Raw genomic sequence first — 27,188 nt, forward strand, 5'->3', positions numbered from 1 at the left:
GTCTTTCTGTTGGTGGTGGTTTTCCCATTTACAAAAAGTGAATTTGCATCACTCCTGCCTTCAGGCTCTGACTGCCTTGGCTGGCGGGGTTAGGCTGCACCAGAGGTCATCACAAAACATTTCTGAGTCCTGTGCTCCAGGTGAGACACTGAACATCACTGTCCCCGTGAGCAGGACAGGAGTGTTACAGGCGGGAGCCACAGCCCCATCAGCTCTGCGTCCATCACAGGAGTGGCAGTGCTGCGGCCTCACCCACTGGCACAGCACTGAGTTGGGGAAGGGTGGAAAGGTGGTTTGATGGCTGTCAGCTAAGACAGCATCAACAGTAACAAATAAATAAATGAGGCCATGGAAATTAATGAAAATAGGAAGATAGAAAATACACCCATGATATTATTTCTGTTTCAGTGTCTATAGAGAACAGTTGCATGCACACACTAAGTTTTTTTTACATTTGTAAAAACGTATAAATACCTGCATCTGCTATCAAACTACTGCATCCACATGGAAACCAGATGCAAAATTTGAGTATTCAGGCCAGAAAGTGGGCTTCCCTCCGCTTCCCCACCCATAACCTCTGTTTGTGAATGTTCTAACTGTGCTGTTAGCTCAGTTATAAACTGCATCAACTGTACTCACAGCTCGTGTTCACCTGCAGCACTGCTGTGTGCTGAGGTGTGTGTGGACTGAGCCAGCCAGGACAAGCAGGGGAGGGCGAGGCGAGGACTGTGAATCACCTCACGCTTTTCCCTTTCTGTCATGTTGGTTTTTGCCTGCCTGTTTGTGTTTGAAAGCTACTGCTGCTTTCACACTGCTTACGGTCTTCGTTAGCTTCTAGTGAGCAATCCTAATGCCTCAGAATTCCTTAAGCAATTTGCATCTCCCCCTAGCAACTCTTTTAGCCCCTCAAGCAGCAGCTTCACATGGACCCCTTTTGCCATCACCTGCGCTGCGCCCCGGAAAGCGCTGCTGTGGTGCCCATGCGAATGGCATTACGGTACCTGCAGACGCACCGAGCACAAATCCGCATCCTGCTAACCGGGGAGCAGAGCAGTCCAGCCGGTGCTGGCAGCGCCCTCTGGTGGCGGAACACGCGAAGCGCAGCCGCAGCTCCAGCGTCAGCTGCAGCTCGCTACGGGCACCAGGTGAGCAGCCGGGGGCCTTTCCCGCAGTGATGCACAGAAGGGCTGTGCTTGAACTTTGAATAAGTTCAGTACTCATCTTACTTCAAGGAAAGAGCGGAGGAAAGCTCTTTTCACTACAGAAATATGAAATGAATTTGCTTAAGATATATTTTACAGATATTCTTACAAGTATATCAGTATCTGTAATAAGGATGTAAAAAAAATCTTTGTTGTTAAACTCTGTGAATTTAAAAAAGGGGAACCTAAAGATACTGGCTGCCAATCTTTTCAGAGAGAAACATTCCAAGTTGTACATGCAGAGCCCATGTGGCAGCAAGGGAAGCAGTGCTGAGGCTACAGCGTGACCCAGAAGTTACTAGTCTAAGAAATGCAATCTTTTTCAACACTGCATTCTCCACATTTGACACTCCAAAACTCAAAGCTCTGTCCCTTCCCCCTCCTGTGTCCCCCCCAACCCCCGAAGAAGTACAGAGAGCAATAAGAATAATACTTTTAATTAATACAGAAAGAACACATGGTACATTGCAGCAGCAGCTAATTGCTTTCTACCATTGGGGAAGAAAAGTTAAGGCTAGTTCAGGGCAACCTGATACAATGGTTTGTTTCCCTACCCCATTCTGCAGACAGCGTTTGTAAGTTTAAGGAGATGATCTGTGCACAAAACATGAGATGTTTATTTAGCAAAACATCAAGAACAGAGAAAACATGCTTTGTTACAGTGGTAAAAATACACAAAGCTTTCAAGCTGCTTTTTACACCATCTCAGGTCTGAAACCACCAAGTTGCAATCTGCAGCCACTTGTGCCCCAGCTCTGTGTTACCCAGGCTGGGGGTAGGGACCGTGGTGACCAAGTTTATCTACTCAGGGGAGCATAAAGTGCACAAGAAAAATAAGTGCATTGAAATGAACCAACCATTTCTAGGAGTAACTCCTGTCACACACAGTACTTGCTTAAAATAGCCACTGCTCAAGTTACTCAGTAAAACACAGTACTACATTTTCAACATATGTTCAGGATCCTAACTGAAGATAAGTTTGCAGTTTTTTTCTCCAGTTACCAAAAGACACCAGCATTCTGCTGCAGCCTACAGCGCTTTGGGATTGGGGATTTTTATTGGTAAGCACTAAGTACTGCAGTCCTTTCTTTTTTTCTCTCAACTTGACTTGAATTGTTTGCAGGCCATTAAGAACCCTATGTTGTATGTGCTTTCCTACTCATACATAAAGACCACGTTAGCAAGATTTGAGAGGTGAACCACGAAGCAATCATCTAAGCAAATAAGTGCTATTAATTTAGTGGTGCATCTGCATTTTCAAAAGAAATAGGAAAAAAAAAAAAAGACGACCTGGGACATTCCCAAATGCATTACATATGTCAATGGTAGGTGCTCAGTCACTGGAACTTTTGTGCACTATATTTATCAGAAGGGCAGGTATTAAATGCAGGCTCTCCTCAAATAGCTTATTCAATCCCCCTTTGGCACATGCTGAATTCTGTAACTTACTTATTTCACACATTTCTTTTTACAGTGAAAGCCGTTTGCTGTGTAATCCTTCCTGAGATAGAAAACCAAGGTTAGGTTCCATGACATCTCGTTTAGGTTGCTAGATTACCACAGAGCAGTCAGATGAGAAAAACTGCAGCCAGGAAGCCAAGCAGTTCATTTATTCACACGCATCTACTTTAATTCAGTCCTGTTTGTTATTAATATATGCTTTTTTTTTTTTTTTTTTTTTTTTTGGGGGAGGTGGGTGGGGGGAGGAAATCACTTGGTGCTCCCACTATGTATGTAAAGGGCATTATAAAGTAAATACCAGCTGCCTAGTCATTTTTACCTTATAGTCCCTACCCACTGCTTCTATGGCATCTTTGTCAACACATCTGAGCACCTGCAGCTGCTTTCCCAGAGCCAAGAACCACTGCCAACAAACACACCCCTTGCTGACAGATGTTTACAGAATCCAACAGGTAAATAAAGCCTTACAGGAATTCTTTGGGAGAAAAGGAGTTTAAGAACTCAGTACTGCAACTAGAGAATCAGCATTTTGCCAGGAGCACAGATGAGATAAATAAGGCAAGGGTCCTTGGAAACCAGGAGATTATTAGAGGCAAAAGCAGCAGTGACACAAAAAAGTTCTTTGTTCTTGAGAGTGAAAGCTCAGACCACACTTCATGCAGCTGCCCAGGGAACAGATCAGTGCTCTCAGCTCCCCTTTGTTTTCCTTAGAGCTGACAGAGTAGTCCTTTGAGCACTTGCCTACCTTGCTCTAGCACAACCCAGTGATAGAGCATGTCCCACAGGGAGATTTTTGTTTTCTTCAAGAAGCATAAAGTAACATCTACAACACAGGATCACTCCCCATCCTCTTTAAAACAGTGGATAAAGCAGCTTTTCCTGTTGCGTTTTCTATATGGACTTGATCCCAAGGAGGAAGTTTTCCATATCAAACATCTCAAGTTGAAAACGAACAGCTCATATATATATATATATATGCAATTCTAACTAACTCCTTTGTACAACCAGATTTCACTGTGTACACACATTATATATAGCATTTAGCTACAGAAGTAGCTAAAAAGCGACAACAACAAAAATTCATTGCAAACAGGAACCAACAGACTTCCAAGTGCATTTTACACAATACAGATTTTGCAGCTTTTCAAATTAGTTTTCATTAAGTACTAGGTATACTGTAAAACTCTGATCCTGTATTTCTGGTTTTATTTTTCCCAGCAGAGATTTTTAATATTCATTAATAATCCTGATATCAAGAGTCAGATGTGTGATGTATTCCTAGGTAGTAGCTTAATGTATTGTATAAAAGTCAGTTTTGTTTCACCAAGAACTAGAGTCCGTTTCAATACCATTCCCTGAGGCAATCCTTATTTTATTTTGTCCTACAATCACCTGTATAGAGTTGATGATCTGTTCCAGTCTGCTTTCTTTACAACTTAGTTAGATACATAACCTTGCACTGCTAATTTTAAGCAGTTATCCTTCCCCTTACTGCTCCCTCCTTCTCTCCAACAATCCCGACTTCCCAAACAGCAAATCAGTGTGCTTGACTTCCATAGGACAGGAACTGAGATGTTTAAATAATGGACATGAATTTTTGAAGATGTAAATGTATGATAGCAGACAGCTAACAGGACAGAATTAAAATGCAATGAACAGTTTAACATTTATCTTATTAAAACTGAAGTTATTCTCCTGAAGAATTAATGGTGCTAAAAAGGCAGCGCGGAGGAGGAGAGAAACAAAAATGATCATCCTTGGTCCATAGAAACTCACCCGAGCAGTAACACCACATCTTTACATTCTCAATGGACTAAGGAGGTTTCTCCTGAGAATAACTCCACTTTTTCCTTTTTTTTTTTTTTTTTAAATGTCCATATATAATGAATGCACTTAAAGCTTTAAGTTTTAGTAACTTCATTTAGACTTTGTTTATAAAACAAACACACACAAGCACACTTCCTAGAGTGCAAAATGCTTAAATACTTCCACATCAGAACTCCACATGTAGTTTTTGGAACAGTGATCCTGTTGTTCTCAGAGTCAACTTCTTCCTTGTCATCGCATCCATCGCCAGCAACGGTTGCATCAACTAACAAAAAATGCAGAGAACGCAACAGTAGAAATCTCTCTCTCGTTTCTTCAGGCTTCCAGAGGGCATTGTTCATTTGTATAAACTCATTGTTGGACTTTGATACATGCACATGTAAGCATCACAAAGCAGTCTTCGTGCACAACCTTGAATTTTTCTGGAATCCAGTGAGTGCAGTTCTTCTACAGACATCTTCAGGTATTCGCCAACTTCTGGGCATGGGGTGACTTGTGGAATGTTAAAGCCATTCTGACCTCCTTTTTTGCATGAGGAAAGAAACAGATGAGGATTAGGATTCCACCTAAATCCATTTACCCTTTATAATATACTTCAATTACAACAGCATCACTAATTCTTGAAAATGCCTTCTGAAAAAATGTAAGTGTTATTTTGGACTACTTCAGGGTTCACAAGAAGGTATGAGAAGCATATTTGCTCCAGAGAAATTACAGAATAGCTTCTGGCATTAGAGTGAGCCCTTAAAGAAAGTCAGTGCACAATTTGTTCTGCACAGAGATATTAAACTGTAATGAAAAATACAGTATCAGCCACCATTACTTGTTTTTCTGATGGAACAGTCATGCATCTGTAATGTTTATTTGTGTAAGAAAAAAAATGTGAGGTATTTATCATCTTATTTGGAAAATGTGATCTGCAAGCTCCACTAAAAGAAAAACCCATGCAAACACCATGACAGAACCATGTCACAGAAAGGGCTGTACGGGTCTCAACACAGTACAAATTCCATACAGCTTTGGGAGAGTGACCTGAACACATACTCCACCTTGCATGCTACTGAATTTGTTAATAACATGCTATCAAATCACAGTAAAATGGAATTATAAGCCAGGACTGTCTGTACCTGACTTGCAAAGACTGAAAGGGAGTTTGCTCCTGGCCATTCTAAATGTAAGGTGAGCAAATTCAATCACAAGTATGGACATCCATGGCACTGTTCCCTAGCAGACACTTTTTAGCTTATAACTCCAGGTGAAGAAAATTATTTGAGATTAAAAAAAAACTAAGCTCAGCAGGATCTCACATGATCCTACATTCCTGGAATACAGTGGTTCTTAACAGACTTAAGTCATACACGTTTCAAGCCCTTCAATACAAAGCTTTATTGCCATGTGGGTGTTAGGATGACCTTAATCCTACAGCAGTTTCACTTTTGGCAGGAGGCAATACTGCTCTCAGTCGCCCCCAAAATAAAAATAATTTCCGAAAAAAGGCACCAAAGCATCGAGGGACTCAAGAATTCTGCATGCAAAGAACTGCTGCATTCAGTCCAACACTTGCATCTATTGCTGCTTTTCACAGGCATCAGAATTCAACACAGTCCTTGTTACTGTTTAGTGCACCAGTGTCTAAAAGAATATTTATTTTCCTGACATTCGTGTTATTATAGGGTAAGTTTCCCACTGCTACCTCTAAAGAGATTCAAAGGAGTAGCACAGATTGCACCACATTACTGCAGTGAAGTTGTATTAGAAATAACAAAGTCATTTAAGCAAAAGCAATAGAAGAGATATTTGCAAACGATCTGCTAATTGTGTACATCCATTTAAAAAGACTGAAGGAATGTGTTCTTGCAACTTTTAAATAAATTCCTTTTAAATAAGTTCTCTCTGCCAAACTTACAAAATATAGAAAACCATAAAAAGCCCTACTGGAGGATCTCTCCATTTAATTCAGTACCATCTACTTACTAAGGCATCCAATTTTGCTGAAAATCAGAACGTACACATTAAGTCTGCTATAGCAGTGTGCTAAGGAAAGGATGGGTCAAGATTCATGTCCCAGCATTAAACGCTTCAAGTGAGAAGACACTGCTATCACCAAATGGTAGGAAATAAATAGGCACTAAAACTTATAGAACTGTAATACAAGTAAAAAAAAGTTACAGAAAACCAAAGAGAATAATTTAAAGATGTACCATCCCGATCTGCCATGCTGTCAAAGAAAAGCCAGGCGGAGTCATCTCTCCCGTACTTAACAAAAGCTACATAGTGGCTTGTTTCTATGCAGAGGACAGCAAACAACTCCATCTTCTGGTATGGGATACAGCCATGTCGCCAATCCCAGTCTGGCAGATCTTTAGGGAGTGACAACGGATTGAATTTATGACTCTGTCTCCTGGGATGAAGATGAACCTACAATTGAAGTAATATTTCAGAAGAGAAAAAAAAAAATCAACTCGAGATTATTTATTTCAGTGGCAGACAAAGCTGAGAAGAACAGTCATGCTGAAGATCAATGGTTTTAGAGAACGAACTGCAAAGTAACAGTAGCAAACATTTATTGTATTTCCCCCAACCCCCCAGTAAGTGTAGTGCAATATTTCCCAAAAAATTCAGAAGGGAAGTCAGCTTTAATGCAATAATTGTCTAATATGCTCAAGACTTGAAAATAAGCCATGAATTTGACAGCTTCATGCAATTACCAGACAGCTCTAAACATTAAATGGTTTTATATCATGAAATTATTTACCAATTCCAACAAGTAAAACGTAAAATTATGTTTTACTTGTTGGAACAAATTCCAAGGTACCTGCAATTACTCTTTCACCACACTTTTAGTACAGAAATGCTTGACAAACTCATTACAGGGTCATGCAGCCTTCCCAATTTGCCACTGCTTTCCCTGGCAGGGCAGCTCACTAATGCTCCCTACACTTTTTTTTATTACAGCATGTGCCATTTGGGGTAAACCCATGCAGAACAAACAGCAGCTTACTTGTGTATTGCAGGTTTTGCAGAACTGCTTGATTTTCCCAGCAGAAATATCAGTATCTTCATAACATTCTCTGCACTCATACATAGCCAGCCCTCCGCAAATACGGCACTGCCTGGGAGCTGCAGTTTTAAACAAGATGTTAGTCTACCATTTAGGACCCTTTTTAAGTAGTCTAAGGAGGAGGATATGGAAGATTATTATTACTTTGCAGAGAGAGAACGTATTATAAAAGGCTTAAAACATATAGCTAATCAAAGCAGAAACTACATTTAATTTCTTCTCTTTAACAGTGCGGAAGAAGAAAAAAGGTTTTAAAAATGGGAAGCTGCAAACAGTGATAAAAATGAATTTTTATCACTTCATGAACAAGTGAAAACAGGCTGCTATATTAAAATAGTTCTCTCATCATATCAGTCTTCATCTGTTGACATCAGCAAACAGACACATAACATAGGCTGATGGCTGTGACAGTGAATGAAAACTCTGGGACATTTTAGCACAGAGCTGATTATTCTAATAACCTGTAGCAGTCTTATTAATTATTGCATAAGAACTGAAAAGTGAATTTCCTTAGGTAATGCAGTACAGAAAAGTCAGTAGTGACAAGTGTGAAAAATATAGGTCTGCAAATAAAAACAAAGTGAGATTTACAGCCAAACGTGCACCATCACTGCATGTTACAGGTTTATATGCTTGTCAGATCTGAATACAGGTACTTAAAAACTGCCTGAGGTAATTTCATTGTGCTACTTGCATGCTTCAAAAAACTCACTTTCCTTATTCAACACAATACTGTATACTTACTGTCTTCAAGTAAATCTGTTATATTTAGCTCCAACGATGGAAAAATTTTGTTGAACATTTTGAAGTCTTTTCCAAATCGAGGCATCTGAATAATCAGGCAAGAAGGAGCCTGGGTGAAAAGTAAGAAAATAATCAGGCAAGCTTGAAAAAAGATAATCATCTAAATTTAGAGGTATACCTCTTCTAATGCTATAAGTGTATTTAGATGTTATTTAGAGTTGCAGCCTACTGTCTTAAAAATTAACAGAAAAGTCAAGATAATATTAAGTCTTTGAAAAAAAAAATCTACAGCTAAAACCCCTGAAACTAGCATCTAATTCACTGTCAAATGTCTTAAGTGCCAGTTGTGCTGGCATGACATTAAATACTGGACTACACCCTCTTTTAAAAAAATCCTTGTTTTTACAAAGTGGGGTTTTTTTGTTTGTTTGTTTTAAGCTTTTCCTTTGTGAAGCTTTTTACAAACATGTGAATCCCAGAACACTAGTTCTTAAGGCAACTTACCAACAGTAACCAAAGAGTTTTATTTTGGTAACTCTTTGTTTAAACAGATCAAAGCGATTTTTGTAACATGCACATCAAATCAACCATAAAATATTTCTCTAATGTAAGCAACCTGTACCACTGACCACTCCACCATCCCAACAAATCTGCATTTTCCTTTCATACCCAATCCCACTTTTCTCTCATTGCTGAATGGGTAAGTATGTAGCTATCATCATTCCTGACAAAGCAACAGCGTCACCAACCTCTGCAAACTTCAAGTTGCTGTTGATGAAGGACCACTCCAGTAACTGCTGAATTGTTGGGACTCCAACTTTCTCATTTTTGTCCATAAAAATTTGGTAGAAATAACAGTCTTGTACTTTCTGACCTGCTGATCTGAGAACAGAATTCCAAAAATAAAAAAATAAAAAAAATCAGATCTACCGTAACAACAGCTGTAATGTAGGAAAGCTATTTAAGAAACAAAAGCACCATGTTTTTAAGATGTTTTTACATTCCTGAATTACCAACTCAAAAATACTTGGGGGCTGCCCAGCTCTGCTTGACACAATTCCTGGGATAAAGAAAGAATGTAAAAACTACAGGAAATGCAGCATTGCTGATGCCACAGAACACAGCAAGGAACCTGAAAGTATCAGGTGCCAGCTAGCAGAATGTCAACCACGTGCAACAATCCCTTCTTCTCTTGATCTCAGTTGAGACAGTTGAATCCTTGTAGTGCCACAGCCAGAGTGAAGGCTTACCTACATGTCAGCATCTGTTACTTTGTCAGAAGTTAAAGCAGCAGAACTTAATCAAGGTGAGCCACTGAAATGCTTTCATGAGCCAGGAAGAAATACAAGTCTGATTCCATGGCTTAAACACCAGACCGGGAAACCCTGCAGCTTGTCCCAAAAATAAGGAGCTATAAAGCTGCAGGCCTCATTAGTAAGGTATACTCTAGCCTCTCTCCAGCACAATTAATAGGCATACACTAATAAGGTTTTCCCATCAGTAGATGCAGGGAATCTTTGTTCCAGCACTCATGTCATGACAAGGTTGAGTTTTTGCAATAACAGATGAATAGAGAAAAACACATCCTACCAAAAACGATAGGAAACACCGTCAAGTTTGTCAGTGTAATTTTATGAGGCCTATTAATATAGAATATTAATAATCATCACAAGTCAAAGATGTCTCAGTAAATCCCTCCCCATCAGCCTCTACAAATGAGTATAACAAAGAAAAGACTCACCTTATTTTCAACAGTGGTTCAACTCTTAGAATATGATGAAATAAAATATTCAAAAATTCTTCTGGATCTGGGAAAAAAAATAAAGTCTTCTTAATATCTTAAAAAGCAGCAGTATTTAAGAATGAAAGTTGCAAAACTTTAAATAAGAAAAATATAAAGGTTCATTTGTACAATTTCATGATATATCAAGGTAAATTTATGACAAACTATGAACATTTTGATGGCACAAACCTCTATTTTCTCTCTTGGCATCAAATGGCCCTAATAACAGACACATGCTCTCAACGAGCTAGCAGGGTTTTCCAGTACAGACTGCAAAGACACTCTATATTCCAGAGGAGACCTTTGGTACCAATTTGTTTTTTTGTTTTTGTTTTTGTTTTTTAAATAGGAGAACTAGAAAATACAACTGAGAAATTGAAGAGGAGAGGTGAAGAGACATGACAGTTAACACTTGTAATGAAAACATATAGTATGATAAAGTTCATCTGACTTAGAGAATGAGCTCTCTAATCAAGAACAAACCAGCATTAGCTTAGATTAGAGATCTAATCACCCCCAGCAGTTTTATTTTTCTTCCTGCCACTAACTGCAATAAATACTAGTTTTCAGCATTTAACATTTTCAAAGAACATGGTGTTCTCCCACACAAAATCAGAACTACTACATAATGAAAATGTTAATTAATCCTTATATGCAGCAGAAGATCAAAAGATTGAGATTTGGTTTTCCTAACATGTTACACATTTTATTTTTTAGAATACTGTATAATCACTGTGGCAACAAAACGTTGTGGTGGGAAGATCAAAGGAAGCAAAGTGACATTTTGAAAGAGGACAGAGACTACAACCTTACCGTAGTCTTTGTTTCTGAGATCTCCCCTAACTACTAGAAGGGAGTGTCTCATTTCATGGAGACATGGGCACAGGAAAGCAATAAATCTAGTCAGAAAAAGATTGGATGCAGAAACTGAAAAAGCTAGGAGGTTCCTTATAGAATAGAGGAAGCAAGTTAAAAAAAAAAAAACAAACAGACCTTTTTACCATCCAGCAGTCACTCAAGTCTCTGGTACAGATATTACTGCTCCAGAAAAATTTGTATTTTACTTTGTATAACATGTATTTTGTAGTACAACTCCCACAGATTGTAAAGAAAGGAAAAGCCTTCCCCAGTTACCTTTTTCCTCTGAAGTGAATCCTGATGCAGCCTCAACTTTTTCAAGTATTTTCCTCAGCTTCATTATTTTTGTAGCACATACATATCCATATCTAAGATAAACGAGTTTAACAAGCTATTAGCTAGTTTGTAATCAAGTCAGAGGAAAAGAAAAAACTCAAGTGCTGAAACACAGGCTTGTAGATCTTCTTCTAACTGTGTACAGTGTTTCTGCAAAGCTACGTACTGACTCCTCATACTTACCTGATTCAGTTTTCTCAAAGCACTCTAAATGCTGAACATTACTCAGTGTTCCTGCATAAAAGGGTTTTTTAAACTTTCACATTAATTTGCATCACTTAATGCAGCATTTTCAGTGTCTCATACAACACCAGCACCAGAGTCATTAATAAAGAGTTAAGAAAGATACAGAACTGTATTTCTGATCTGAGGAGCTGATGCTTTCAGCAATCATCTCAAACTTTACAAAAAGTACAGAGAACTTTCTAAGCATGGTGAAAAGGCAGGAGTAACCCTTTCAGTCCTCTCAGCCACTTGAGATTGCTGCACTCTGTGTGCACCCCACTATCTGCACTACAGATCCCCAGAACACACCAGGTGAACTAGGGAAGGAATGGTTCAGAAGGCATCATCTTCCTCCAGGAATCCAAGGAAGAACGTGCTCACAGAATTTCAAAATTGTGTTATATTTGCAGGTTTAAAAAAAATATATATATATGAAGACAACATAATAAAGATTTTTGCCACACTCCCTTTGCTCATTATACCTGAGAAATTATGAAATTAACTTCCTGTTTAATAAAAAGCATTTGGGTCACTTGCAGAATTACTGTAGCTCTGTAAGCCCCTTGAAGTCTACGACACTGTGAAACTTCATGTAGGTTGACTCAAATACTTTTGTTGTCAAGAATAGCAATAATAAAGATATAAATACAGACATTAAAAATGAATGACTCATTTATCAACGTTCTTGAGCATAAAAATTTTGTAAAATCTGTACATTCTATTTCCAAATCCAGACAAGTATTTTATCACCAGACCACGTGCAACTATTTCCAGGTAGCACTGATGAAATTTACTATAAAGAACAATTGTTAAATTGTTTAAAAAGAAAAAAAAAAAAGCTAAGGAAACTTGGCAGGTTTGCAATAGGAATGTGTATGCAAAAGGCTTTATTATAAAATTTATTTTAGATGAAAGACTGGTTTATGTCTCTACTTACATTCTAAGAGGATTCACAATCTCTGTTCGCAGTAACTCTTGAGTCTCACTATAATACTCTACATCATTCTTTTCCTTAGGCCTGAGTAACACAGTGTCCAAAACGGAGCTAAAAGAAAACAAGCTACAGAAGAAAGAAAAAGAAGGCAGGTTGGTTTTGATTCTGAAGATAGAACCATTCAGATGCCTAAACATCAGATGAGCAAAGCAAAGCAATGGAAAGATTTAAAGAACGAAGCAAGCGCAAAATGAGATCGTTACGGACAAGACAACATAGCTGTACTAAGCAGTAAAGGTCCACTCTAACCCCATGCCCTCATGCCAGCAGAATACAAAACCAGGCAGGATTCCACAAAGCAGGTTAAAAGAGTTTCTCTCTGACCCTGTCCCACCCACATACTCTCTAATCCTTCAGAAGTCCATGGACTCACGCAGTCCAGAAGAGTACGAACGATAGAACAGCACGGCTTGGAATGGACCTCAGGGATCATTGAGTTCCATCCCCCCTGCTGCTGGCAGGCTGCCAACCACTGGATCAAGTACTGGATCAGACTGCCAGAGCCCCAACCAACCTGGCTTTGAACACCTCCAGGGATGGGGCATTTACCACCTCTCTGGGCAGCCTGTTCCATTCTCTCAGTAAAAAACTGTCCCCAGACATCTAATCTAATCCAAATCTCCCTTCCTTTAGTTTAAAACCGTTCCCCCATCCTGTCGCTATCTACTTTTGTACAAAGTTGATTTCCCTCCTGTTTATAAACTCCCTTTAGATACATTGAAAGGCCAGTACAATCTGGACACGCAGGTGATTGATTAGCACTTCAAGTTAAGCAACAAATCCTGCAGAGGTTTTTCAAACATAAAGAGCATAGTACATGCTAAGTGTAACGCATGGCTTTTTAAGCTGCACAGTAATAAAAACAGAATCATTACAACAAGGATTGTGTGTTCTGTGCTTCTAGCATACCTCCCACTAACCCACACCTTGGGATGCCACTATACAAATTGTGAACTTACCAGAATAAGGTGGAGTCTAAGTAACAGGAGTTGTAATGACCCTGGATACCTTTCTTCTTTCCAATCATTGTCTCTAAACCTTCTTTTTCCATTTTTGGAGGAGTGTTTTCTTCTACCACTTCACTTAAGTAACCTCCAAAGGCTGAAATTTTTTTTTCAAAAGACACTTTAAAGCCTCCAATTTTATCCCCCTTGAGATTTTCCTATTAATGTTTCATAGCTAAACTGCTGCCTTAGCACAAAACATTCATTTTCTGGACTAGAATAGCATTTTATTATAGCTAAGACTCACTCTCTTCCAGAAAGTGAACAAGGCCTCACATTCCACACAGTGCACACAGAAGTATTTCAGATAGCCTGCAGCACTGAATTAATTTTGCCCAGTAGGAGTGAAATTCTCAGTTTAAATGCCCTGTTCACATCATTATGTTAATACCGAGATGCTTTATCCTTTGCTATTCTCCCAAGCAAAATGACATGACCCAAGAAAGCTAATAATGTTAGGAAAAAAAGCTAGCTTTTCCACCACTGATCTTCATCATACAAATACACTCTTTTCTTCCAGTATTTAGGACAGAAATATAACTTATTTCTGATACTGCAATCCCCACATTGCTGGATTTGCTCATTCCATTTTCAGCAAGACTGCTGCACAATTTCTAAAGTAAAAAATATACAATGTAAATTCCCAAGTTTTATGAAATTTCCTTAAGTCACCATTGAGTACAAAAAAGCCAGAGAAGCATTACATTCTATCAAATGTATCTAAAGATTGATTTCCTGTTCATAAGCCTCATTTAAGTACTGCCTATAGAGATCTCCAAGTGTTCAATGAAACCAAACCCCGTGTCAGTTCCCAGCTGATAAGTAAACAATAAGCAGAAGCTCGGTACCTAGAGAGTTGCAGCGTTCAATCTGATTGGAAACTGGCTGTAGTGATGCAAATCTGGAATCTGGTCTGCAGCTTTTCAGTTTAACAAAAAGAGCTTTCTTTGGAGCACAAGTGAAGTATCGAGTTCCTTTAAACGTTCCATCTGTACAACCTGCACATTCGTCTTCCTGAAAATTAAAGTGAGAATTCACCACTTTTTCATATTCCCACAATTTAATAAGATGTTGAATTAAAATATCTACTCAAAAAATCACCCTTTGAGGATTCTGAAGCTTAATAAGCAATGTTGCTGCTTTTCAGTGTGTGTACAAAGCTTCAGCTGAGGTGTTGTTTGCCTGGATTTACTGAGGAAATTAAGCGTTGCACTCTCTTCAGAGAAACGTGGGGGAGGTGGGAGATGAGAGCGAGAATTAAACCTACTCAACCTTAAGGACTTTAACTAAGCTAGCCCCTTAATCCAGATACCCTCTGAAGTAGAAAAAGCATACATGTACTACCAAGCATCTTTCAGAACTCAATTAAAATCATTAAGTATTGGAAGTGTGAATACTTTCAGTGTTACTGTGGACTACATTCGACACATCAAGGAAGGCAACAGAAGCTAGATCTGAAGTATTACAAGTTGTAATTGTTAAATACCTTTGATACCACGATTTAAGGTGTATTACTGCTTACAAAACCTGCCATGATCTAATGCAGAAATGCATAACAAACAGGCACAAGAGCCCAGTTAACAAAAACCATTTCAAGATGCAAACTATACACTGAGCATCACTCACCGAAGCCACAAACATCAGGATTTTTCCAACAGCTGAAATATCAGCTGCATCCTCACTTTGCTAAAAATGTTTGTTTCATACAACCGTACACTACTTTACCTGAAATTTTACCAAAAATGATCCCAAAATAAACAAATCCACATCGCTAACAATTTAGTGATAGCACTCAGTAGGTCAGGTCAATGGCTAGACATGATCTCGAAAGCCTTTTCCAACCTAGATTATTCTAATTGCACACACATTAATAAGTGACAGCCATTCACTACTATGGCAGCAACTGGAGAGTAACTCTAAGTACATAAAAGTAATTCATGTTTGCAGCAACTGTGAATTCATGAAGGGCTGGTAGGAACACCACGCACTTTGCTGTCAGACCAAGAATACTGCTACCAAAATCAGTACTGCAGTTCTGCTGATGGACTCTGACACTGCCTGCTTGCTGGTGTGCCACATACACTTGGGGTTCTTACACCCAGGACTTTTTTATTTCTTTATTTTACAGAACTGTGTATCACAGAGCCTTTAAATAGCATGGGGCTTTTCGCCTCAGTGACAAGCTCAGTAAGGAAGGTGGACAAAGGACACTCCACTTAAGCAAGTAACCTGCAAAGCAAATCAGTCGCCTACGGTCCTTCTGATTCAATCTGATTCAATCAGGCTTTGCAGCACAAAGCCACCTCAGAGCCTATTAATGGAACAAGGCCTAGGGCAGCCATGAAAGTCAGAGCCCACCTGAGATTTCATCTACCTTACAAGGAGATCACATAGCAACTTCAGACAAATTTTCCTCCAGACTGACCACAACTGTAAAGTATACAGACACCAACTCCCAAAGCAGATACTTAATACTACTATGAATCAACTTATCAGATGATATTTACCAGCTCCAGTCCAGCTAGTACTTCATTTACTCCAGGGGGCTGGCCAATCCAGCGGATTACTCCATAGAAAGGGGGATTTTCTTTGACTTCAGCCAAGGAACCTGCTTCAAGACCATGCGAGTTACCAACAGGGCCTCCTGTTGATGGACTTTCCTGGTTAGCTGTAGTGTTTACATCACCAATGACTGACTGAACAGATGAAGACAGAAGACTGTGTCCAATAGCACCGTTAGTACTTGATGCTTTTGTCAAACTGAAAGGGAGAGAGTGGAATCTGTTTTCAGTAGTCACAGAGTTTGTTAAAGCTGGCTGCAGCGGTGGTGAAGAATGCCCAAATCCAGGAGATGAATCAGTAAGTGATTTTGCAGGGTCTTCAGCAACTGTTAAGAATCAAAAACAAGACATTAACCCAGGTTTTGTTTGGGGCACCTCTCCCTCCTTACCAAAGGGGAGGCTTAGCTGTCCAATCAATACATTTTTGTTCTGCAACTACATCTGATTTAATGCATGTTCTGCATAGGAAGAGTTAAGCAGGAGGAATGCAGGAAGATGTTTGTCACTTCACAGCACCAGAGACATAACTGGGTGAGGAAAAACTACTACAGCCCTGCAACTTACATCACACAACCAATGGAAACATGCAGCACAAAGAAAGGTGTTAACCAGAAATTACAGGAAGGTTTAAAATTAATGTTTTTTAGTAACCCAAGGCAGAACTGGTGTTTGAATGCAAAAGATTACTGTAGTGGGTCAAACTAGAACACTGAACAACTGAGGAGAGAGCTCAGTTGGCAGTTAATACAGAAATGAGTAATTGCTTATGGACATGATTTGCAACTAGAAAAGCATTCTTTTCCACTTTGGCTGCACCACAACATGTTTTGGTACTAGGACAGGGAATCTATCTGTGTCCACAGAGAATAAAGGGTTTTAATGAGCCACAACTAATGTAGTGCTTAATTAATGAGATCACAACTAGATGTAATAACACAGATGTTTCACATCTACTCTCTCTATGTGGTCTCTATTACACAATTGATATTTACAGAGTGAAAGTCACTTTCTTTTTTTAAGTATTACAATAAACTAAAACTGATTATATATATATAAATATATATATATGCTTGGTATCTGTTAAGCCACCATAAACAATTTTAACCAATTTTCTTTTACAGTTGACAGAACACAGAGCCTACCTCTGATTTACTGTGGAAACCTGCAGCAATGTTACTAATTTAGCATTTACCCCTTCAGTTAGCCACATTTCAGGAAACAGTAATCAGCAAAAATACACATTATATCCAGAAGCAAATAAAGATCCACTGGTGCTCTCAGTATACGCATCAGTATACACTGAATTTATGAAAATTCAGTGAGGTTTTATAAAAATAATTTAAAATACTCAGATATATGTGTATGTATGTGACACAGATTTTTTTTTTTTTTTCCTACTTTGAGACTCATCAGCTAGCATGGCAGTGTTACAGGCTTAAGGGAACTACATGATTAGGAAGAAAAATGCACACAATATACAGTTACTATTTACAGTTGCCTACAACAAGGAGTATCTTGTCTTCCTACTAAGCTGTTATTCTGCCTGCAAGACATACACGTTCCCACAGTGCTGCAAATACATTTCCAAGATGTAATCTACATGCAGGAGAAAAACAGGCCTACAAATTAAGACAATATATTTCCACTGGGGCTTCAAAACGCTTTACAAAGTATGTTTTCCTCTACATATGCCAACTGTTTTGCTCTAAATTCATAATTGTTTTATGTGAAGAACATACATACACTTTTTTTGAAATAAAATGTCTGCCTACGTGAAAGACTATCATCTCTCATTACCTTCATCAATATACCATGGGGGTTTTGTTTTTGCTTGAGGCTGAGAATCAACTGATGATCCATTTAATGTGTAGAAGACTTCAGATCTGTTTCTATTTCCAGGCTCAGAGGTAGATCCTGGAAAAGAAAGCATGCTGTACTTGTGAGATTCACTGCCCTTCACAGCTGGTTAGCTTATACTGCGAAGGAGAGCTTGCTTTGTTACCATAATTCCAAAATAACAGAATTTGCCCTTCCACAAAGCAGAACTCTTACATCGAAAATAACAGTTCTAAGCTTGCAACCAGATAGCAGTTTATCTTGATATTAATCAATCACCCAAATTGAAAATTAAAGTTAGGAATCTGAAAAGGCAGAAAACCATCCACAAGTGCTAATTTTTCGTTACTATGAATTATGGATATAGGAAAGCAGTTTGAGAAACAGTTTACATTAAGTATTTTTTTTAATATTTGCTTTGAAGCTGAAAAAAATTTAGAATAGGCAAATAAAGTACTAATCCATTCCCACACAGCTCTGACTTCTGCTGACATACAACCACAGTTACTTCAGTGAAGGCCATCCATTTCAGTTAGCAGAAGATGCCAGGGAGAACAGCTTACAGAGCACACATCCCATCATTAGTATTCCACAGCCCAAAACTGACAGCAGGAATAAGACAACACTCCACTTTGATTTATGCCTTTTAAAAATACTTACGTGTACACACACACACACACACACACACACACACACTCTCACTCTATTACTTCCTTTCGTTCTCTCCCCTTAGGAAAAGAATCTAGCCAAACCTAGGAGTCAAAATAAGCCTATATTTTATAAAACTTCATTCTGGTTCTGAATCACAGTAAAATCGATAAATTCGTTATTAAATAGATCTGCTCCACAGTGAAATATTCAGAAGTTACTTAAGCAGAACAAAGTCATCAGCAAACTCAATTTAAAAACAAACAAACCACCGTTTCAGAAAAGGACTGGGCTGTGAGGTAACGCCCCTGAATTTTTGCTCAACCTCAAATTGGTCGTCGAGTAGTCTCAACTTCTGTGTGCATTTTAACAACAACTACAAAAAAAAAATCTCAGAAAACTATGAACTATCCTTATTATGGAAATTAAGTTCATGAAAATATTCTGAGTAGTCACTGCTTCAGACAAACTTAACTCGATAAGTGACTGCAAAAATGATTGAAGAGTAAGGCAATGTTTTGCTCCAAGCAATATAAATTTGTAATCTTACATTAAAAAATGACCCCTCATACGTACCTGTTGCCTTTGGCTTACTATGGTTGAACACACCTTTATCACCACCACCTCTTGCAGTATAGGCCAGCTTGGGAGGTCTCCTGTCTTGTGACACAGTCTCTAAGATGGTGCATATGAATGGAACATTAGTTTTCCACATCACACAAAAAGTCAGCTTGAAATGCAACTGAATGAAGGTCTGCCATCAAGTTTTCAAACTGAAGGGGGTAAAACAGTGTTTGGTGCACAGCCAACAATTCCTTCTACTGATAGGGTTTGTTTCCATTGCATCAATCATTACTCATTCCAATTCTGCATTTGTTTAGCATAACTAACAGACCAACTTCAGATTCTTCAATGTACATTTCATGCTTACATTATGGGAAACATATGAAATTCCTAGTTCTTTTCCTCCCTACAAACAGAACTACAGCAAAAGTTTCCTTGAATCCTCCAGAGAAAAGAGGGCCCAAAAACATGCATCTCAGCAAGCCAACAAGGAGGTGAATGTAGGAAAACCTGGCCAAGCTGAAGAGACAATAGCTACACATTGGACAAAACCACACTCGCACTGGTACCTGATATTAGATAATTTCATGTTATTTATTTGTGCCCTATTTTCTTACCTTCAGAAGAAAAATCACTGGATCGTAGTTGTTACAACTGCACTGAATTACGGGAATAGAGAATTTTTGAACAGCCTTGCTATGAATTTTTCAGAAATTTTTCAAATGTTTACTCACAGAATGCATACATAATGCTGCCAATACATTACAACCCAAGGAAGACATGCCTAATGATCCAGAGTATTTAAATTCCCTGAGCCAGAAAAGCATTCAAGAATGATTGCTGCTCTCACCTCTCACATATTTAGGTATGCCTATATCATATCCCATACAATTTGAAAAGCTCACTGTTCAATATGAGAACGGTTTCCACAAGTGAGTTTGCAACCAAAGAAACTGAAGAGAAGAGAAATTAATTTAGGTGAACTCAGGATCCAGTAATTCCACAGTACTGTTTTAATCATGTAAGCGAGCATTGGTTGTTATCCGTTTGCCTTTAGGATTAAGAAAGGAGAGCATACCTGGTATAACATCATTGATATGCAAAAGAAGGGTACTTTCAACACTTGCAAAACTGCACAGCTGTATGCCATTGTATCTTCCATCCCAGTTTCCAATAGGATTATCCTAAAAATAGAAAAACATGTTACATGTATCCCAAGAAAATAAATAGGGCATGCAGAACACAGTTAGGAACATGTTTAACCATTTATGGTAAAAAAGAAAATTAAAGTTTGACAGCAAATATTTTTTTCTGTGCAAACTTTTCTGTACAAAACGAGTCAAAAATCCCTGTTCTTTTCTGAAGTAGTTCCTATTTTAACAATCGTTCCTCTACTACAACCCATTATTTTTACACAAGTTAGAACAGTTTTAGTGCTATTAGGTAACAGCTGTGGCAATCAAGGAAATGGAAGCACCTGGTCTGAAAAGCACCCTTGAACTGCCAAAAATTTGCCAAGTAGCTCATTTTAAGAAAGCTGAGTTTCTAATTTTAATTACAAACTTCATGTTTCCCAGAAACATCAACCTTTAAATACTGAATTTTAAGTACAAACTAAAATACAAACAAACCAAAGCTGCATGAAAGAAAAAAAAAAAAAAAACTTTAAAAAAAAAAAACAAAAAAACACGAATGCAACCTAATTATTTTTTCAAAGGCAGAACAAAGCCAGTCTCACAAGACAAACATTCAATGCTGTTACTTGAGGACTGACATCGAACACTGCAAGTGGCTCAGTGGAGGCTCCTCAGCATAACCAGAATATTTGTCCTGAAGCATTTAACATCAAATAGGGTTCTATTTACCTACTGACAAAAAACAGTTGCTACCAAGGGACATTTTTGAACACTACTGTTTAATTCCCATTTTAGGTCAGCCTCCACTGAAGCAGCTTGTGGATAATGTTTCTTCTTTTATATTGCATGTAATTTACTAGCTAACACACATGCAAAAGTTATTAAAGTCGGATTATTCTCTTACCATGTCCACTCCAACAACGTATCCTAAACTTTCGTTTCCTGGTAAGACATCACAGAATATAACTGTCCCATACTCTATACTCTCTCCTATCTTCAGAGAAACCCTGGAGTTGATCTCCAGAGGAGGAAGTTCTACCTGCATTGTGTCAACTGGAGCTGCATAGTCACTTTCCAGTTCATTGTCATCTTCTTCCACCAGCTCCAGTTTGTCCAAAGCAACAAAAACCCCACAATCCTCATCACATCTGAAAAGCTGCTTGCCTTGGTACTGTCCATCAGTAAAGCCCTGGCCACGACCTTCTTCCTAAGAGTCAGAGGGAGAAGAAGAAAAAAACAAAAGCTGTGCATTTTGTGCCAATGCAGGCTACTTCAAAACAGTAACATAATCCATTGATCTGGAGAACCCACAGTATGAATTAGCCTGATGAACTATCATTACACTGGGAGAAGTTGTCAGAATTTGCAGCAGCAAATATACACACTGTCTACTCTAAGGGATTAAATGGCAGAAAGCTTTTTACTTGGCAAAGAACGTATTCTTCAGCTGCAGATTTTGCTTTTATTATCAAACTTTTGCCAGATCAAGGCAAGACTACTTCATACTAGGCACAAACGTTAAGAAATCAAGTGAAGAGAGATGGTTTTCATACGTGCTCAGGCCTGATGTTCCCTGAGGTTCTTACTAGCAATTGCAAAGAGCGTGGAAACTTTGAAAAATATATTCCTAGAGCAAGAGTAGCACTCTCCTCAGTTGAATCCTTCAGTGTCTCATGGTACTGCGGCACAGTAATGCCTCACTGAAGCGCACAACAGCAATACTCTCTCTCTTAACTAGCTGCAATTTGAATTTTTGTGCTCTGCAAGAGCACTAAAATCTAGGTATGCACTACAGATTGTATCATAGCACTGTTGCCACACACACAGAAAACCAAGGTACTCAACAGAAACCTGAAAGTCAGAAATTTGCCCTGATGGAAATGTAAGTTATTAGACTAGAAGAGTCAGAATATGTTCAAGTCTTTCTGCTAGCTCCTGTGTCTTCATCAAATGCATAGCATACAAGGCTGATGTGACATGCTATGATCTCACAGGTCAAATATATTTGATACGCGACTCATGATTTTTATGAAAAGACTGAAGGTCACAAAACTGGGGGGGTTGTGTGGAGGGGTAACAAAGCTGCTAGATTCTGTTATAATTGCCTCTTTAAAAAGCGTTTTCAGTTCATCTTACAAAATACATATGATGCTCGCCCTTAGCAAGGAACTTACCAGTAGTTCTACTCCAAAATATATCCCTGTTAGGGACCTTTCCTGCAACAAGGGTCCTCTGAAACGAACAACTCCAGGAAACTTCTCTTCTCCTGACCTAAGCTGTACTCTAACAGGTGAGCCAATATCTATTTGGATGCCTTTAGTTAATCTGCTTTTGCTTTTAAACAAGCTGTACCTTTCCTCACAGTTAGTAATTGCCAAAAGCAGTTCAGCTAGCTTTTCATTTATTTCGATAACATCCTTCTCATCCACAAAAAGAATTGCATGAGGTTGTTCCAGAATTTTTAATCCAATCTGTAGTTTCTTGCCTTTACAAGGAATATTTCTGGAGTGGCCCATGGAAGAACGGTCTTGAAAAAACTGCCCGATGCTACCCTTGGGCACCTTCAACAGCTTCTGAGTCTGCTTGTCTACGACACTGCATTCTTGGAGAAGCAAGTAAAAGATGCGCTCTTCCCAATAGGATGAACTTCCTTTTTCTTGACTCCATAACCCTGAACTCATTGTGACTGAAACTTCAGAAGCTGCACAGAAGATTTCAAGAAAAAAAATACAGCTGTTGATATATGTCTACTGATCTTGAAAAATTCTACTGGAAGGTCCACGCTTTGTGACACGATTCGGTTTTCATATTGCGAAGAACCAACTCCAGAGCAGAAGGCCTAGGAAAAGCAGAAAGAAAGGCAAACTTAAGCTGGGGAAATGCTGTTAGTCTTAAGTAAAAGAACAGAAAATCATTTACATCTGTGACCACAATCACTCCTCCAACAGAGCAAAAACACTTCAGCAAAATCCAAGGCAGCAAAAACAGTCCCTGAACAGCCACAGCCCCACTGACCACACACATACTTGTGCTTGTTAATACTATGCATTTCCTCCCCTTGTTTCCTTGGAGAGGCTATGGAAAAAGTGTACTGAAATGCAGAAACCACTCGAGTGAAAGGATAAAAAAATCTCAATTCCAAATGAACTGGAAAAGACATCCTCACAAATGATATTTTGTGGAAGCTTCCTGCTAGGAAGACCTTTCCTCGAGCTCAGTGACTACTTACTTCTGACAAAGTGCACATCTGTCATCTCAGATAACGTTTTGTTTTAGCGAAGTAGAAAATTGTGTCAGTGTAAGAGATGAACAGAAAATGGAAATTCTACCCCTCTGCAACAGTCGTTTCTTTAAGCAACAGAGATGGGCAGTTACAGTGAGCAATAAACAGTGCATGAAAGCTAAATTGTGTCTCTGCTGAAACATTCCATTATGTAGAAAAATCTAGGAGCTTTATCATTTGAGAAAGGTAATTCACTTCAACAAAGTAGGAAATTTATCACTTAACAAGGCAGTTAAGTGAAAACACCTTTGTTAAATATTATCATAAGAATTATAGTCAATGAACAATATCTTAAGTTATTTCATTGCTCATGGTAGCAGAAATACAAGTAACATACATCCATTGATTGCTCCAAAAGTAATGCCTCTTCTTCATTTTCACAGAGACTACAGCAGATACAGAGCAAAATACTATCTGATAAAGCACATTGTCAGCTACAAAACACTAACTTTCAGCACAGTCACCACCATTCACTATGCATTTTCACTGGTGATGAACAAGAGCTTGTATGCCACACACAAACAAGTCTGCACCAGCAGAGGTGACCACTGTTTCACAGCTGCTATAATGACACAGCTGCTAGCAAAGTGATTGCCCACATAGCAGATCTTTCATCAGCCGAACAGATGGAAGTCCTAACACTCCAAATCCAGGCTATACAATGAGTTTGGCAGGACAGTCCAGTTAAGGCTGGCAATGTGCTCCATAGTCTTCTAACTAGGGGCCTGGTATTACTGTGTTGCAAGAGAAAGATTATCATTTTGTCTGGCCTTACTATCACAATGTAGAGGTTAGAGTTAATGGCATGACAGGGTTCCAGAAGGATTGCCCCTTTCCTATCCCAAAAGACAGTGCACATCACTTTACCCACTCAGGGCTCCATCTTGAATTGATTCTTCGATGAGGAATTCACATATGGCCACTCCATGGACTGCTGTTCTGACTCTGGCTCACACTGGGGACATCAGATCACAATAATGATGCGATCTAGAGAACCTTGTTTGGGTTCTGACAAACTCGCACTCAGTGTTCTTTCTTTTTCTGTGCATTTGTGGGACCCGCCTGGTGCAAACTCCGTGATATCCCAACACTGCCATCATTGTTTCCAACACACTGAAGCTGATACTCAGCTCGATGCACAGTTCTCTGATGGTAATCCACCGGTTTGCACGGATGAGCTGGTTGAGATGCTCTTCATTTGATGGTGTGACAGCTTTGTGTGGCCATCAACACCACAGCTTGTCTTTCACATTACAGTCACTATTGTTGAAATACACAATCCACCACCTCACTCTGCTCACATCCACTGTCTGCTCACCAGACATTCAGCAAGCCTCAGTGGGCACCATTTTCTCCACATGAAGAATTCAAAGACATCTTTTTGCTTCATCCACACTTCTATACCAAACATCAGTTGTCAGGCTGCCCCGCTGCTGCCATCTGTCACATGGCAACAAAATGGAATGGAATATTGGTAGGAAGGCTCAACTTCTACTGCCATCCTACCAATATCTGCCTCTGAGATCGTGGGTCTACATAATAAAATAGAAGGCATTATTTTTGGAGCAGCCCTCATACATATATGTTACATGTTATAATGGATACATGAAGGAGAATCTTCAATAGCTTAACAGGAATTGGTTTTTTGCTGAAGAGCAAGAAGGGTCCCATACAAGTAAAGAAAATACCTTCACATAAATTGCTGTGTCACCACTCCGTGGTGCCAAAGCCAGTTTGCATTTAGTTAAAGGTGAAGTTTAACTTCAGTATATAAAAAGTATATAAAAGTATGTAAAAAATATATAAAAGTATATTCAGTATATAAAAATATGCTTTGTCCTAACACTTCTTGTTATTCTCTTCCTCCAAGTCTTTTCTCCAATGGCATTTAAGTATCACAAGATCTATCGTGACTTCCCCTACTCAGTCTGATCTCAGTTCTAGAAGCTATTAGAAAGACTCTACAAGTAATTATCTTGAACATACTTAAAGTTTTAAGCTTTTTCATGTGAAGGAAAATAACAGCCAAGGAGCAGTTTAACTGTAAGCAATGCAGCGTCTTTCAGCCACTGGGAATTCACACCTTCCTATGCTGCCCTGCTACGCCTCCAAGCAAGGCACTGTCTGACAGAGCCATGCCAGCTCTCTTTTCATCTCCAAGATATTACACACGGGTGCCAGTCACTGCCACACTTTGACACAGTTGCTGCAGCACCTTATAGGAAATTATGCATTTTTCAGGTGTTTTCATTTTCAAAATTATTTAACTCCCCTTCTCACAGTCCTTCCACACAGCTCATCAATGCCCAGCACGATGCAGCTATCTGATACTGCAAGGATCCAGGTCCTCCTTTCACTCTCAGAAACCATAACACTAAGTATGGACATAATAACGTATTAAGAGAAGTCTACTCAAGAGCTTAAGAAGAGAAGCAAGGAACACATCAGGAAAGCTTTGTTTGCAGCTACCAACCCCCTAATTCTACCACATGCAGCTCAGCTGCAGTGCTATGCAATCTTAACACACTTAGTGGCAAAGAATTCAGTGAGAAAACACATCAATAGCTACAATCGGATTTCAAAATAACTTTAATCCGTGAACAGCCAGCCTTTGGAAGTCCTGCCGTCCACAGAGATGGCACAAAGCCACTAAAATAAAGTGCTAACAAGTTTTCCACGATGACAAAGTTCATTACCAACGTGTTGTCATCACACAAAAACGTCTTTAAAATCTTATTTACCACTTTCCCACTCCAAACACACCGTTCCATAACAACAGAACGGATAGATAAGCATTCCCACGGCGCAGAAAAGCCAGCCGAGAAGCACACGTGCCAGGAGCGATTGTAACAAAGCTGATGAGGAGGACAGCAGGTGCGGCAGCAGGCAGCCCTCACACCGCGTGAGAGGAAAGAATTAAAAAGCTCCTTCAAAATATCAACTAAAATACCTTCCGATGTCAGTAAATCCACCATTTCTAAAAGCCGAACACGGTTCGAGGTTCCCGTTCTGACACATGCGTTCCGCCCAGGAGGAAGAACGAGCCCAGCCGGTAACCGGCGGAAAACCCCGGCGCTGCTGCTTCCAAGGCCGCCCCTCCCACCCACACCCGGCAGCGGCTCCACGGCGCGGCCCCAACCGCGCTCCGCCCTACCGGCCGCGGCACAGAGCCGAGCGCTCGGCACAGTGCCCGTCCCCGGGCCCGAGTCGGGCGAGGCGGCCTCGAAGCGCTCCGTGGGCCGCGGGAAGGGCCCGAGGGTCGACGCTGTGCCGCCAGGAGCGTTCGAGCGGAGCGGCCGGCCCCGGCGAGGGCCGCCCCTACCTGACGGTACCTGAGGGCGCCCGACGACGCGAGCGCCGCCACGCCCGGCCCCCGCCCGCGCGCCTTCTCACCTGCTCGTCCCCGCCTCACAGCCCCATCTTCGACGCACCGCAGCTCCGCCACCGAAACGCAGCCTGCCGCTCCGCCGGGTCCGCCCCCTTACCCCCCCGCGCAGCCAATCAGGGAGCGGCGGCACGGCCGCTTCGCGACATCATTGGCGGAGAGCGCCGCCCGGTGACGGGCCGACTCGAGGTTTCTACGTAGTCAAGATTGTGTGAGCCGCAGAGGAAGGCTCGGGGAGAAGAGGAAGAGGTGGTCGGCCCTCGCGAGGACGCTGATTGGC

The 27,188-nt window shown here is 39.9% G+C and overlaps 1 protein-coding gene and 1 long non-coding RNA gene across 6 annotated transcripts in view; one reads left to right on the forward strand and one right to left on the reverse strand.

The window, feature by feature from the left end:
• LOC116217123 (uncharacterized) overlaps positions 1–13,371 on the forward strand; it is a 208,902-nt gene extending 195,531 nt beyond the window's left edge. For both annotated transcript variants that reach the window (XR_014886226.1, XR_014886227.1), the window contains exon 7: positions 12,514–13,371. This is a non-coding gene — a long non-coding RNA (uncharacterized LOC116217123). The remainder of the gene's footprint in view (positions 1–12,513) is intronic.
• CYLD (CYLD lysine 63 deubiquitinase) lies at positions 1,624–27,145 on the reverse strand. 4 transcript variants are annotated; one of them, XM_085235327.1, is made up of 17 exons: positions 26,917–27,141; positions 22,415–23,079; positions 21,145–21,447; positions 20,183–20,288; positions 19,117–19,215; positions 17,854–17,970; positions 16,003–16,382; positions 14,344–14,509; positions 13,451–13,592; positions 12,435–12,557; positions 11,213–11,304; positions 10,037–10,103; positions 9,045–9,177; positions 8,296–8,404; positions 7,492–7,610; positions 6,692–6,908; positions 1,624–5,012 (listed from the first exon to the last, which is right to left on the reverse strand). In XM_085235327.1, the coding sequence occupies exons 2-17, from the start codon at positions 22,919–22,921 to the stop codon at positions 4,828–4,830; spliced, it is 2,865 nt and encodes a 954-aa protein (XP_085091453.1). In that variant the 5' UTR covers positions 22,922–23,079; positions 26,917–27,141; the 3' UTR covers positions 1,624–4,827. The 4 variants fall into 4 exon arrangements, with proteins under 4 accessions (XP_085091453.1, XP_085091455.1, XP_085091454.1 ...); XM_085235329.1 differs by having other exon boundaries at positions 21,280–21,447; positions 26,917–27,137; XM_085235328.1 differs by lacking the exon at positions 26,917–27,141 and adding an exon at positions 26,474–26,494.
• Positions 27,146–27,188: the final 43 nt, after the last annotated feature.

The sequence above is a fragment of the Meleagris gallopavo genome, chromosome 13, assembly GCF_905368555.1.
Source record: "Meleagris gallopavo chromosome 13, MGAL_WU_HG_1.1, whole genome shotgun sequence".
In the NCBI taxonomy this organism is placed as follows: domain Eukaryota; kingdom Metazoa; phylum Chordata; class Aves; order Galliformes; family Phasianidae; genus Meleagris; species Meleagris gallopavo.